This window comes from Triticum dicoccoides, chromosome 2B (assembly GCF_002162155.2).
Source record: "Triticum dicoccoides isolate Atlit2015 ecotype Zavitan chromosome 2B, WEW_v2.0, whole genome shotgun sequence".
Taxonomy (NCBI): Eukaryota; Viridiplantae; Streptophyta; class Magnoliopsida; order Poales; family Poaceae; genus Triticum; species Triticum dicoccoides.
Window position 1 is genome coordinate 793,988,528 of NC_041383.1, and position 12,622 is coordinate 794,001,149.

Genomic DNA, 12,622 nt, shown 5'->3' on the forward strand with positions numbered 1-12,622 from the left:
CGCTGCCGATTTGGGCTGCGGCGGGAGGGGGAGGGGGGAGGTGGTTGGTGCCGCGGAGAGAGATTTGACTCTTGACTCGCTCGTCGCCGGCTTTCTTCTTCTTCTTGGAGGGGAAGCGAGAAACGGGATTGCGGGGACGGGATCCTGCTGCTGGCTGACGAGTGGGACCCGCGTGCCGGCGAAATGGGTAGGACGCGAGCAGTCAGCCCGGCTAATGTGGCCCATTAACAAGCGTTTTTTTTTCAGTTTAACAACCTACTTTTGAAACATTAGCCCGGTGAAACATTAGCAATGCTCCAGCGCGCGCGACTCGCCGGACATTGCATATATATGGCATTTTGGGCACAAAATAATAGGTTTGAAACATTCAAAATGCAATAAACATGACATATAAAATTTGACACAAACAAGTTTATGAATAAAAGTTCATGCCCACAAGTTCAAAATCATGCCCACAAGTTCATCCAACGAAGTTCAAAATGCAAACCAAGTTCAAGACACAAATGAAAGACACATCAATCCTATTCCTCGTCTTCATCCTCATCATCTTCCGAAGACGATTCTTCCGCCTCCGAAGATGAATCTTCCTCCCTCTCCTCATCACGCACCGCATCATGTGAAGCTCCGACGGTGTTGGCAAGATCTTCAACGGCATCTTCATGGGAATGTGTGTGAGGAGGCACATCGAAAGACATTCCGCCCATGGCGGCCGGAGGTGCACCCATGCCTCCCATGAGAGAAGCAAAACTCATGCCTCCCATGGCGGCCATAACGTCGGGGGGTGCTCCAAAGCCACCCATGTCTCCCATGGCGGCCAGAGGTGCACCCATCCCTCCCATAGCACCTAAACCGCTCATGGTACCTCCGAAGCCACCCATGCCACCCATGCCGCCAAGGCCACCGCCATCCATGCAGTCGAGGCCACCGCCACCCATGGCGCCGAGGCCACCGCCACCCATGCCGCCGAGGCCACCGCCACCCATGCCGCCAAGGCCACCGCCACCCATTGCGCGAATCATGGCTCTTTTTTGCATCAACACTTCTTCACGGGCAAGATTGACATATTCCTTTTGCGCTTCATTGAGGTTGGATGTGTCCAAGAAGAACAAGTGCTTCTCCCATTCCAACAATCTAGTTCGCTCCTCATTGCTCACCTTCCTCTCCTCGGCCGCCACCTTCCTCTCCTCGGCCGCCACCCTTCTCTCCTGGCCGCCAGCCTCCTCTCCTCGGCCGCCACCCTTCTCTCCTGGCCGCCAGCCTCCTCTCCTCGGCCGCGGCATCTTGGTTCCTTGCCATTTTTCTCACCTCGTTGGCTTCTTTTCTTGCCTTCACAATAGTTTCCATAGCATTTTTGAGCTCATCATCTCCTTTCCTCTTCTTCTTTTTGGTTTTGTCTTTCTTGCACCCATTCGGTCGTTTTGGCTTCGAGTATGAAACCGAGTTAGGTGTGGGGCTTCTCTTGCCGTCATCACTTGATGCATCCTCCTCCTCATCATCATCATTCGACTCAATTGTTCGCTTGTGTGTGTTGCTCAAATGCAAATCATCCAAACCATCACGCTTCTTCCATTTCTCATCATCCTTTAACACTTCATAGCAATGAGGCAAGGTAAAGATCCTTCCTTTCTTGATCTTCCCCTTCTTGGTTGTCCTCGTCTCTTCTTTGAACAAGTTTTGTGCAATGTTGTACTACAAGAAAAACAAAACAAGTTAGCACTTCGGACACCAAAAACAAGTATGATGAACATATATGAGATGCAACTTACTCTATCATCCTCATTTATGCCACTTGGGTTAATCTTATCAACTGCCTTTTGTGCGGCCGCCCACTTTTGACAATCCGAGTTGATTGTCGACCATCGGGGCTGAAGTGATCTCTCGGAGCGGTCAATTCCACTCACGTTGTGAGCATCAAAGTGTTTTTTCATTCGCCCCCAATACGCATCTCTACTTTGATCACCTCCAACGGATGGATCCCTCGACACTTGCAAATAAGTATTGCATAATAACTTGTCATCGTTGGTGTTGTAATTGCCTGCTCTTCCTTTCGGCGCGTCGACAATGCCCTCACCCTCCTCATCCACCTCAAACTCATGGTCTTCGAAATGGATGTCATTGGTTTGAGACCAATGCGAATTGTTGGACCCAACACCCATAGTTGACATGTATGCATCATCGTTGAGACTACAAAGTTTTTTGAAAAATGCAAATAAGCTATCTATATGTGATGATGCATTGAAAAAATAACAAGAAAATAAAAGTTGGAATTTTTTTCACCTTGGGGCATTTCATCGAACACGTGGTGCGCATCGGCGGCCGGCTCAACGAGTGAGCTCGCCGGCGCTTCGGTAGCCGCCGCGGCCGTCGAACGCCCTGCAAGCTTCTTTCCCCTCGCCTTCGTGCTGCCGGAGCCGTCCGCCGCCTTGTTCTTCTTCGCAGATGTTTTGCCCTTCTTCGGCCGCGCCGCATTGGGGGGCTTCGACGGTGCGGCGGCGGCACGGGACGGCGCTGGCGCGACGCCACCCGTCGCCGTGGTCATCCGCGGCGGCAAGAAGAGGCTGCGCGCGAGGCCGACGCTCGGCGGAGCTCCGGCGGTGGTGACGCCAACACTCCCCGCGCTAGGGTTTCCGGCGGCAGGGGGTCGCGGCTGTACAACGGGGTGAGCGGGGTGCCGGTGTGCGCGTCCATGGGTGGCAGGGCGCCGGCGCCGGCGCGCGCGGGGCGTAGGAGGAGGAGAGGAGAGAGTGCGGCGCGAGCGCTCGAGTGTGCCGCGCGCGGAAGCAGGCGCCCGAAATACACCGCGCGGGATAGTGCTTCCGACCGCGCGCCCAACTCGTTATAGCGCGCGCGCCGTTTTTGGGCGCCCGCTGGAGCCACCTGCCACGTTGCGCGCGCGCTAAAACGGCCTAATTTGCGGCGCGGCGCTAGTTTAGCGCGGCTGTTGGAGATGCTCTAAGCATAGTTATAAACACAGCAAGACTCAACTACCTATGAGCCTCCACGGCGATTGTAACACTCTCTGTCGTCCGAGTAGCCCACTCGGCGATCTGGATCGTTCTGTCGTCTCACTGTGTCCCGTGGCCTTTTCTAGTGCTCCCACCCCGAGCGTTATGGCCGGCCCGAACTTAATGTGGTGATACTCCGAAGACCAATTTAGGCGTCCTCCTATTCACTGATGTGGTATAAATGTTGTGATCGCGTGTGGTGCTAGGGGAGCGCAAGAGGCGCGCGAGTGCGGCCCGTCGTTGATTTGCTCAAGTCATCCTACGGCGGCGAGCTCCCTAAGCCCTAGAGCCAACCCTCGCCCTTCACCTGTGGCGGATCTAACAGGGGTGCCATGGCACCCCCTCCAAAATGCAAAACTTTTTTTATCTAGTAGTGGTTAGTCTAATCCTATGTGTATTATATGGCTAAAATGCTAAAGTAACATTTTTATGGTTATATTATGAGTGACAAGGTTGGCACCCCAGCCCCACGGTCAAGCTCTAGGTCTATCATCATCCTCCACCCTCGTTCGCACAACGAGGACACTCCTAATGTCGTGTGGTCTCATGGTTTGGCCGTGGCTTCTTTTGCTGCTAGGGTACTCGTTGCCAGGGAAGAAAGGGGCGATGAGTGAATGATTGTGTGACATGGTCGTCATGGCCCTGTGGCCTTTCCCCTCCCATCACTTCCATTTGTGCATCGGATCAAATCCTTGCCACCGACTTCGGAAGGGAGCTCCCTTACAATGGCGGTGGATATCTCTCAGATAAGATAAAAAAAGGGGGCAGGGAAAGAAAGGTTGTTGAGCCAGAGCTGCCACTTCCAACGCTAGGCCCGGTCGGTAACATATTGCCAACGTGCTCACTTTTGGAGACAAATGCGCATGAGCAAGTTACAGCTGTACAAGCAGTTTAAGTCGTTTCTCAGCTTCAGTCACATACGTGTGTGTTTTATCTTAGGTGTTTACGACCCCAGGAGGATGGTGCAGATTACAATATTCGCTTTGATTTAGCAAAGGTATATTGTGTAATGATCTTCGATGCTTTGTTTCTCTTATTAGTATTTTTGTCCTCCCTCTATCTGGGTAAATATGTTGTTTATATCGTCTGCAGAAAATATAGGAAAGCTTTGTGAATCGGTAGCACAGCTAGCCCTTGAGGGTAAAATTCTAGGATCATTCACAAACATATATCTCCTAATAGAAAGTCATAGTGCTCAAGTTTTGCAGCATGCCGCTCTCAAAATCAGCGCACATTGTGCATTGACACGCACATTTATATAGCTTCCTAATACATTTGGTGTTCACTACTAAAGATAGCTATGGAGGAGGCTCTTCTTCCCAGTTCAACTTCAGGCAATCCATTTGACCAAAGTATCAACTACCGGGGTGTGATCTATATGTAGAAGTTTATCATTCTTACTGGTACCATTCGATACTCATGCTCATGAAGGTTCCTAATAAGTGGGTATATCATTAAATGGTGCACCGATGTTATTATAATTGAGCATCATAAAGATCTTTTTCTATCCCATTCTACAGGTGTTGATTGATCTTGTTAGATAATATTATAAAATATAGTTTTGCAAAATCGCAAGCTACAGTGGTGACCTAGGAATACATATTGTGTCCCTAAAAAATTTAAAAACCACATAGAAACGAACCATTCAACTCATTTAGATGCAATTGATTGATGGACATGCATAACCCTTTTTTAAGTTATGTATCAATGCACTTTAGCATTTAAGCGACCACAATTGTTCATCAAAGTATAGTTTTGTACATCCACAAGTATTGGCTATCATACACTACCACTACATTACATGAGGGTTGGTCATTTGACTTCCATCAGAAAAAAAAGCTTATGATGAAACCTTAACCTCCTACATAGATATGTTCCACAACGTTTACATAATTGTGTAGATGATGATACATGATCACCGAGAATTTACTTCTCGTATTAAATTGAAGAAAAAATCTATAATATATTGTTCCATCTCAGATCAAATTGCAAACCAGCAATCCACTTCGAAGACTGACATGAAAGAGTTGAGATGTTGGGCATTTTTACACACTTTTTTGTTACTATAAGAAATTGTATTCATATTTACTATATATTATGAAAACAAATTGAGGCATTTGATCTTACAATGTTTTTTGGGTGATTACTTACTAATTGGAGCACCTCTTGTTTTTAACAGGAAAACTTCCATGAAACAATTTATATCGGTATGTTTTTATCTTTCACTATGATTTTTATTAAGTCAAGTTTAGCCTTTGGCGATGGAATTGTTGTATATAGTGATGGCCTATAAGAACATAAGTTCTCTTGTTCACTTTTTCAATGAACCACATAAATATCCTTGCCGAAAAAACACATGGATTAGTATCCCTCTGGATAGGAACTACTCTCTCTGTCCCAGAATAAGTGTCTTTGATTTAGATATCAAAGACACTTATTTTTGGGACAGAGGGAGTATATAGCAACATCTTTCATATGTACTTTTAGATAGTTTTGTCTGTAGTTGAGATTTTCTTATGCAAAGAATCAAATATCCATCACATGTTTGTTTGGGTACTCACAAAAGGCTTTGTTGTTGTCTATTTTTCTACGATCTTGAACACACACACACACACACACACACACGCGCACACGCACACGCACGCACGCACGTACGCACACGCACACACACTAGTTTATGTGTTTATTTTAATAGTTAATACTAATGTGCTAAAAAAGGGAGTGGTGTTCACATAATAATACTATCTTTTATGTATTTTTCTAGAATACTAATGTGCCCGAAAAAGAAGTGGTTTTCTAGAACCTTTTTTAATATGTGATGAGAAATATTTATGTGTAGCGAAAAAAAGTTATACATATATTTATTACAAAATGTTCTTGAATGTGAAGATAAATGTTCATGTATATCAAAATAAATACTTGTGTCCATTAAAAAAATGCTCATGTGTGTTTTAAAAGATGATTTTGTACGTAAAATAAATGTTGTAAATCATAAAAGAGATGTTGATGTTTTGAGAATAACATTCAAGTTTTTTGGCAAGTGTTTGTGTATGTCATAAAAAATCATTCATGTATTTACCAAAAAAAACTTGAAAATATGGGAATAAAAATATATTAAATTACAATACAAACTAGAAAATTGAAAAAAATTAAAAAGTGGAAACAAATCTTTATCTTTACCTAATAATAAAGCAAATTGTGTTTCTTTCGTCCGTCATGGCATTTTTCAGAAAAGTCCCTCTATTTCAGAGAATTCAACCAGCAGTCCTGTTTTAAGTTAAAACGAATCGTTTTTCCATATTTTACACAAAAGTCCCTGTGTTTTGTTGAAATCAACCTGCAATCCGGATTTAAGTCACACCCGAACCATTATTTTACATTTTTCAAACCCCCCCTGATGTTTTAGGTAATTCATCCGCGGATCATATTTAAGTCAAACCATGTTTTTTAAAATCATCCATATCTTTTAAACCGTAACTCCGATTTGAACATGTTATACATGAAATTTGATTAGAAAAATATGTAGAATATGAATATGAGATTTTTTTCACCTGTTAAGTATTCTTAAATATTATTTTGGAATATATTTAAGTCAAATAAATGATTTTCTAAATTATCCGTATCTTTTAGACCGTAACTTCGATTTTAACATATTATATATGAAATTTTATTAGAAAAATATGTGGAATCTAAATATGATGTTAATTTTACCTGTTAAATATTTTTAAAATATCATTTTGGGAGCAAACTTATAATTTATAGTGTAAGATCCGTTTTTCTTTCATACCGGCGGCGACCCGGATTGCAAATAAACACCCCACTATAACAATATAGGGAAAAGAAAACATCGATAACTACACATGCATACCTCTGAAAAATGGCGCATGGGAAAACAACAGATTTCTCATCGAGAGAGAGAGAGAGAGAGAGAGAGAGAGAGAGAGAGAGAGGAGGGAGCGAGAGGGAGGAGAGAGAGAGAGACGCCTTAGGATTAAACATATTCAAACACGTTTTTTTGTTTTATGTGAATACCGAGGCCATCGCCGGCGATGGTGAGAAGGAGGATAAGCGGCAACACAAATATGATGCCTCGCAAAAATAAAGGAGATGGACCTATTGTGGTCTTGGGTGATGGTTAGGTTAAGAGTCTGTGTTATGTTTTCTCTCCCGTTGCAATGCACGGGCTCTTTTGCTAGTATAAACAAAAAATAGAAAAATAACTCACGTATTGGGTTAGTCCATCCTGGGTGTAAAAATGTAAATGAATTGCTCGCAAGAAGCGAGATAAAGTGTCTCCGAGGCTTTGCTTAGTAAAGAAGGTGAGCGTCACTAAGTATGCGCGAGATTGAACACATATATGCTGGTCTTTCTATAGCCCATGAGGTTTTTTCTTGGTCATCTCTTTTGCTCAGCCGCAGTCGTTCCAATTTTTTAGGAATAGGTCTACATTTATCTTCTTATCCAACTGTTTGAAATGAAGCTGATATTTAGAACTTGTCATGAAGGAGGTTTTTCATCAATTTTGAAGATAAGTTTTTTGCTTGTACATGTTTTCAAGTTTATGATTTCTTCATAGAAGAAAATAGATGAACACCAAGGTCCGAATGACAAAACTCAAGACAACACCTAGGACAATGACGTTCATATAACCTAACTTTTTAGTGTTTTAGGGGTCTGTTTCATGTTCCTTGTTTCAATGGGATTTGATCTGTTGTACCATCTCTACTCTACCTATATGCATATCCTCAAAGTCTTTGAGGTTATTCCTGTTTGTGCAACTATCATCTTTCAAAAAAATTGTTAAAGATACTAAAAAACACTGATGCAAGAATGTCAACTTTGATAAATTATTATGTTTTCACAAGTCGTCGCCTTTGTTAAAACAATGCGACATAATTTGAATGATTTGGTAAAAGCTTATAATCATCTCTTAGTTTACTAATTCGAATGATTTGAAGATTGATCACCACGACTGCCACGCTTAATTCTACTAACTGAAACGAATAAGATAATTGATCCACTATGGCAACCATCATGATGAGATGTAGCACAACACAAAAGTTAATTTGTGGCTTAAACACTTCCTCTAGAAAGGACACGTACTATATAGTTGACCGACCATAGGCCGACAAAATAAAGCCAAAAGAAAGCATTATGTGAGTCAATCTATTTAAGTCCACAAAAACTCACGACGTGATCACACATCTTCAGCGACTTTTGTGTACGGGCAGAACTACATATGATCAGATGGCAGCATCTGAAGATTTAATTAATAAATAATATTGTACAATTATTGTCAAAACAAGAAGAATGAATGAATAGACTATAAGTTTTTCCAAAAAAAAAAAGAAGAAGAAATGTCTAATGTCGAAAGACGATCGGCGAGCCCACGATCGATCCCATTGTGCGTGCGACCATTTCTGGCTGCAAGACGTGCATGGCGCAAACAGCCTAGCTCGTCTCCCCTCTACCCCCTACGTGCCAGGCACCACGCAGCGCCCCATGTCGGTCACGGCCGGCCGCCCCGCGATCCGCACGCCCCGTATAAATCCCCGCCCGCCGCGCCGGACACTCCCAGCACCACGACGACGGCGACATTTCCCACTTACCTGCAGAGACGAACGAGACGGCCATGGCGCGATTGACGATTGCATCGGCGGCGGTGGCGCTGATCCTGCTCGTGGCGTCCGCGGAGGCCTCGCCGGCGTGGTCGGACTACGCCGGCGCGTTCGACAAGTCCCTCCAGTTCTTCGAGGCGCAGCGGTCCGGCAAGCTCCCCACCGACCGCACCGTGCACTGGCGCGGCGACTCCGCCCTCACCGACGGCTTCTCCCAGGGGGTACGCGCGCGCGCGCCTCGATCCGACGTCGTATGAACTCCGATCGGAGCTCGATCCGCGTTTGCTTATGGAGAAAGAATGGATGTGTGCAGGTGGATCTGGTCGGCGGGTACTACGACGCCGGCGACCACGTCAAGTTCGGGTTCCCGGCGGCGTACGCGGTGACCATGCTGTCGTGGGGCGTGCTCGAGTTCGAGAAGGAGATGGTCGCCGCCAACTCCCTCAACCGCGCCCTCGACGCCATCCGCTGGGGCACCAACTACTTCATCAAGGCCCACACCGAGCCCAACACCCTCTGGGTCCAGGTACACACCACTCCCGTCCCACCTAAGCCCAGACCGGCCCGGCCCAGTCTGACTCGCTGTTCTGTTTCGGAAGGTGGGTGACGGGGACAGCGACCACCTGTGCTGGGAGCGCGCGGAGGACATGTCGACGCCGAGGACGGCGTCCAAGATCGACGCCAGCCGCCCGGGCTCCGAGGTGGCCGCCGAGACGGCTGCGGCGCTCGCCGCGGCCGCTAAGGTGTTCCGGCACTACGACTCCATGTACGCCGACCTGCTGCTCATGCACGCCAAGCAGATCTTCACCTTCGCCGACACCTTCCGGGGCCGCTACGACGACTCCCTGCAGTGCGCCAAGAAGTTCTACCCCTCCGCCTCCGGCTACCAGGACGAGCTGCTCTGGGGCGCCGCCTGGCTCTACGAGGCCACCGGCGACGAGGACTACCTCGACTACGTCGCCCGCAACGCCGAGGCCTTCGGCGGGACCGGCTGGGCCGTGCGCGAGTTCTCCTGGGACAACAAGTACGCCGGCGTCCAGGTGCTGCTCTCCAAGGTGCTCCTCGCCGGCGGCGGCGATGGTGACTATGCCGACACGCTCAAGCAGTTCCGGGCCAAGGCCGAGTTCTTCATGTGCGCATGCATCCAGAAGAACGGCGGCAACAACGTCAGGACCACCCCGGGCGGCCTCCTCTACGTCGCCGACTGGAACAACATGCAGTACGTCAGCTCCTCCGTCTTCCTCCTCACCGTCTACGCCGACTACCTGGCCGAGACCGGCGACAAGCTCCGGTGCCCCGACGGCGAGGTCGCGCCGGCCGAGATCGTCGCCTTCGCCAGGTCCCAGGTGGACTACGTCCTGGGCAAGAACCCGCTCTCCATGAGCTACATGGTCGGCCACGGCGACAAGTTCCCCACGCACGTGCACCACCGCGGGGCCTCCATCCCGTCGGTCTACGCCGTCAACGACACCGTCGGGTGCATGGAGGGCTTCGACGCCTACTACAACAGCAAGGGCGCCGACCCCAACGTCCTCGTCGGCGCGCTCGTCGGCGGGCCAGACGGCCACGACGGCTTCGTCGACGACCGCTGCAACTACCAGCGCGCCGAGCCCACCCTCGCCGCCGCCGCGCCCATGTGCGGCGTCTTCGCCCGCCTCGCCGCCGAACCCGCGGCCGCCGGTAACAGCCCGGGCTACCAGCTTCCGCAGGACACCCTGCACGTCGGAGGCACGCCGCTGGAGTTCGTGCACACGGTCACCCACACGTGGAAGACCAACGGCGTGGACTACTACCGGCACGTCGTGACCGCCAAGCACGCGTGCGCCCACCCCATCACCTACCTCAGGCTGCGGATCCAGGGGCTGACCGGCCCCATCTACGGCGTCTCCGCCACGCACGACAAGGAGATGTACGGCTTCCCCTCCTGGCTCACCAGGCTCGACGTCGACGACAAGCTCACCATCGTCTACATCCAGGAGGGCCCCGCCGCCAAGATCACCGTCGCAGAGTACAAGACGGGCTGAGACTTAACCACACCAAACACTATTGACACGCTCTTCTTCTTTTTTGCGTTTATATTATGATGATTTTTGCCCCTGCTTTTTTAGTTTCTCTCTCTTTCTCTCTCTCTCTCTCTCTCTCTGTTTGTGGTATCTGAGGTCCCAATTGAGAACAACATCGTTGAATTGTTTGCTTTTGTTGTTTGGTTTATTATTAAGAGAAACAAATTCGAACATTCTGAGCCGGACCTTGATGCTTCGAAAAGGAGACCCGATGAAATTCAGGCGATGTGATTGGTCGGGAAAGTCGGGACCTCCTAATCTATGTCCGCGTCAATTTTTTTACGGGTTCCTGTGTGTCAATCTTTTTTTAATACACTTGTTATTTTATTCATACTTATAACAATTACAGGTACATTGATTCGGATCTAAAATCCAAGAAAATATAAGGTCACAAACATCAACAACAACATTAGCCATGGACAGAGAAATGTTTCTCCTGCTGCAACCACAATGTGTCTTGGTCCTGGTGTAAAGTCCCTCTTCAATCAAGTTAACCAAATGCCCCGCAAAAAAAAAACCAATCAAGTTAACCAAATGCTGCTCTTTCAAGTTAACAACATCGCGACCGACGGTGCCTGGGAGTGGGAGTTGCACACCAAAATGTCCCCTCATCGGTAACTTGTAGGTGTTAGTAATTCGTCCCATTCTTTGTACTATGTATGTTACACAATAAACTGCTGGATTCAGAAACTGAAATAGAAGCTGATAATAGCTGACCCTGTTCGTTCATTATTAAGAGTTATGACTTATGACTGATGGATGGAGATTCTTCTGCTGTTTTTTGTTGTGGATGGTTTCTTTCTCTGCTTTAAGTTCATCCTGATTCCTGAATCATCCCTTTTGTCCAACCATGCTGTAAATGATGAACATTTCATGCATTCACCTGATTATGACATACACACATGTTTGTTGGATACATCAGTGACCACTCTTAGAGAAGTCTGATACTAGCTCGCAACGATATGGTTCATTCATGTGCATGGGTTTCAGCTAATTGTAGGCTATTTTCCCCCAAATTGGTCCTCTTTGGAAATTGGTCCTCATTGGTTCTACATGTGACTTCTTGTCCTCTTTGATATAGGCTAATTGTAGGCAAGGACTGGGAGATACAAGCAAGAGTCCCTTGATTGATAACTTGTAATACCTTTGAACTATGAACTAAAACCACCATACTTATTTTGGAATGAAGGGAGTAGGTGTTAATAATCCGTCTCATTCTTTGTACTATATGTATGTATGTGATAGAATAAACGGCTGAAACTCTGAGATACCAAACTAGAAGCTGATAATAGCTGACCATGTTTGTTCATTATTCAAAGTGACAACTGATGGACACTCTGTTGTTTTGCTATGGCTGGCAATTTTTCTCTGCCCATAGTTGATCGTGAATGAATTCCATTTTGTGTCTAGTGCTTGCATTCAAGTGACTAACTATGTGATTTTGACTTGGTTTCTTTGGAATAGTTCTGAACTGAAGTTTTATGGGGTGGCAACATCCAGCCTAACATTTGAGACTGGCCCACAATGATATGGTTCATTCATGTGGACAAGTTCAGTTAATCACAGGCTATTGCGTAGTTTGTTCATTATTCAGAGTGATGATTTTTTTTTCTTTTCTGCTTATAGTTGGTCTTGAATGAATTCTTTCTATCTATCTGCTATCTCTACCTCTACTCCTATAAAAAGCGAGTTGGTGATGATGGCGTGCCTGCCTTCGGGCCATATGTACCATTCGATCTTGAATCTAAGGTTAAGATTGAGATGAGATGTGTTCGGCGGAGCCAACCACCAAACATGATAGTCTGGAAGTTTCTCCTCTCGTGAGACAGATTATTCTAGAACCCCTCCAAGTTTCCTCGCCGCCGGCTACTCTTCTCTATTTCCCCGTAACTGCTGGAGTCGAATTGGGTGAGAGTCACATCTGGTGTATCTATAT

At 46.9% G+C, this 12,622-nt stretch overlaps 1 protein-coding gene across 1 annotated transcript; it reads left to right on the plus strand.

Annotated features, from left to right (window-relative positions):
* The first annotated feature begins 3,868 nt into the window (after positions 1–3,868).
* LOC119361451 (endoglucanase 13-like) lies at positions 3,869–10,814 on the plus strand. Its single transcript, XM_037626651.1, has 5 exons — positions 3,869–3,885; positions 3,945–4,002; positions 8,584–8,844; positions 8,937–9,149; positions 9,223–10,814. The coding sequence occupies exons 1-5, from the start codon at positions 3,869–3,871 to the stop codon at positions 10,645–10,647; spliced, it is 1,974 nt and encodes a 657-aa protein (XP_037482548.1). The 3' UTR covers positions 10,648–10,814.
* Positions 10,815–12,622: the final 1,808 nt, after the last annotated feature.

What these genes read in the sequence shown, in the direction of transcription:
- LOC119361451 (XM_037626651.1), top strand. An exon ending in TTCGCTTTGATTTAGCAAAG is followed by an intron (nt 4,003 to 8,583) that starts GTATATTGTGTA and finishes GGACACTCCCAG; the next exon opens with CACCACGACGACGGCGACAT. An exon ending in CCGACGGCTTCTCCCAGGGG is followed by an intron (nt 8,845 to 8,936) that starts GTACGCGCGCGC and finishes GGATGTGTGCAG; the next exon opens with GTGGATCTGGTCGGCGGGTA.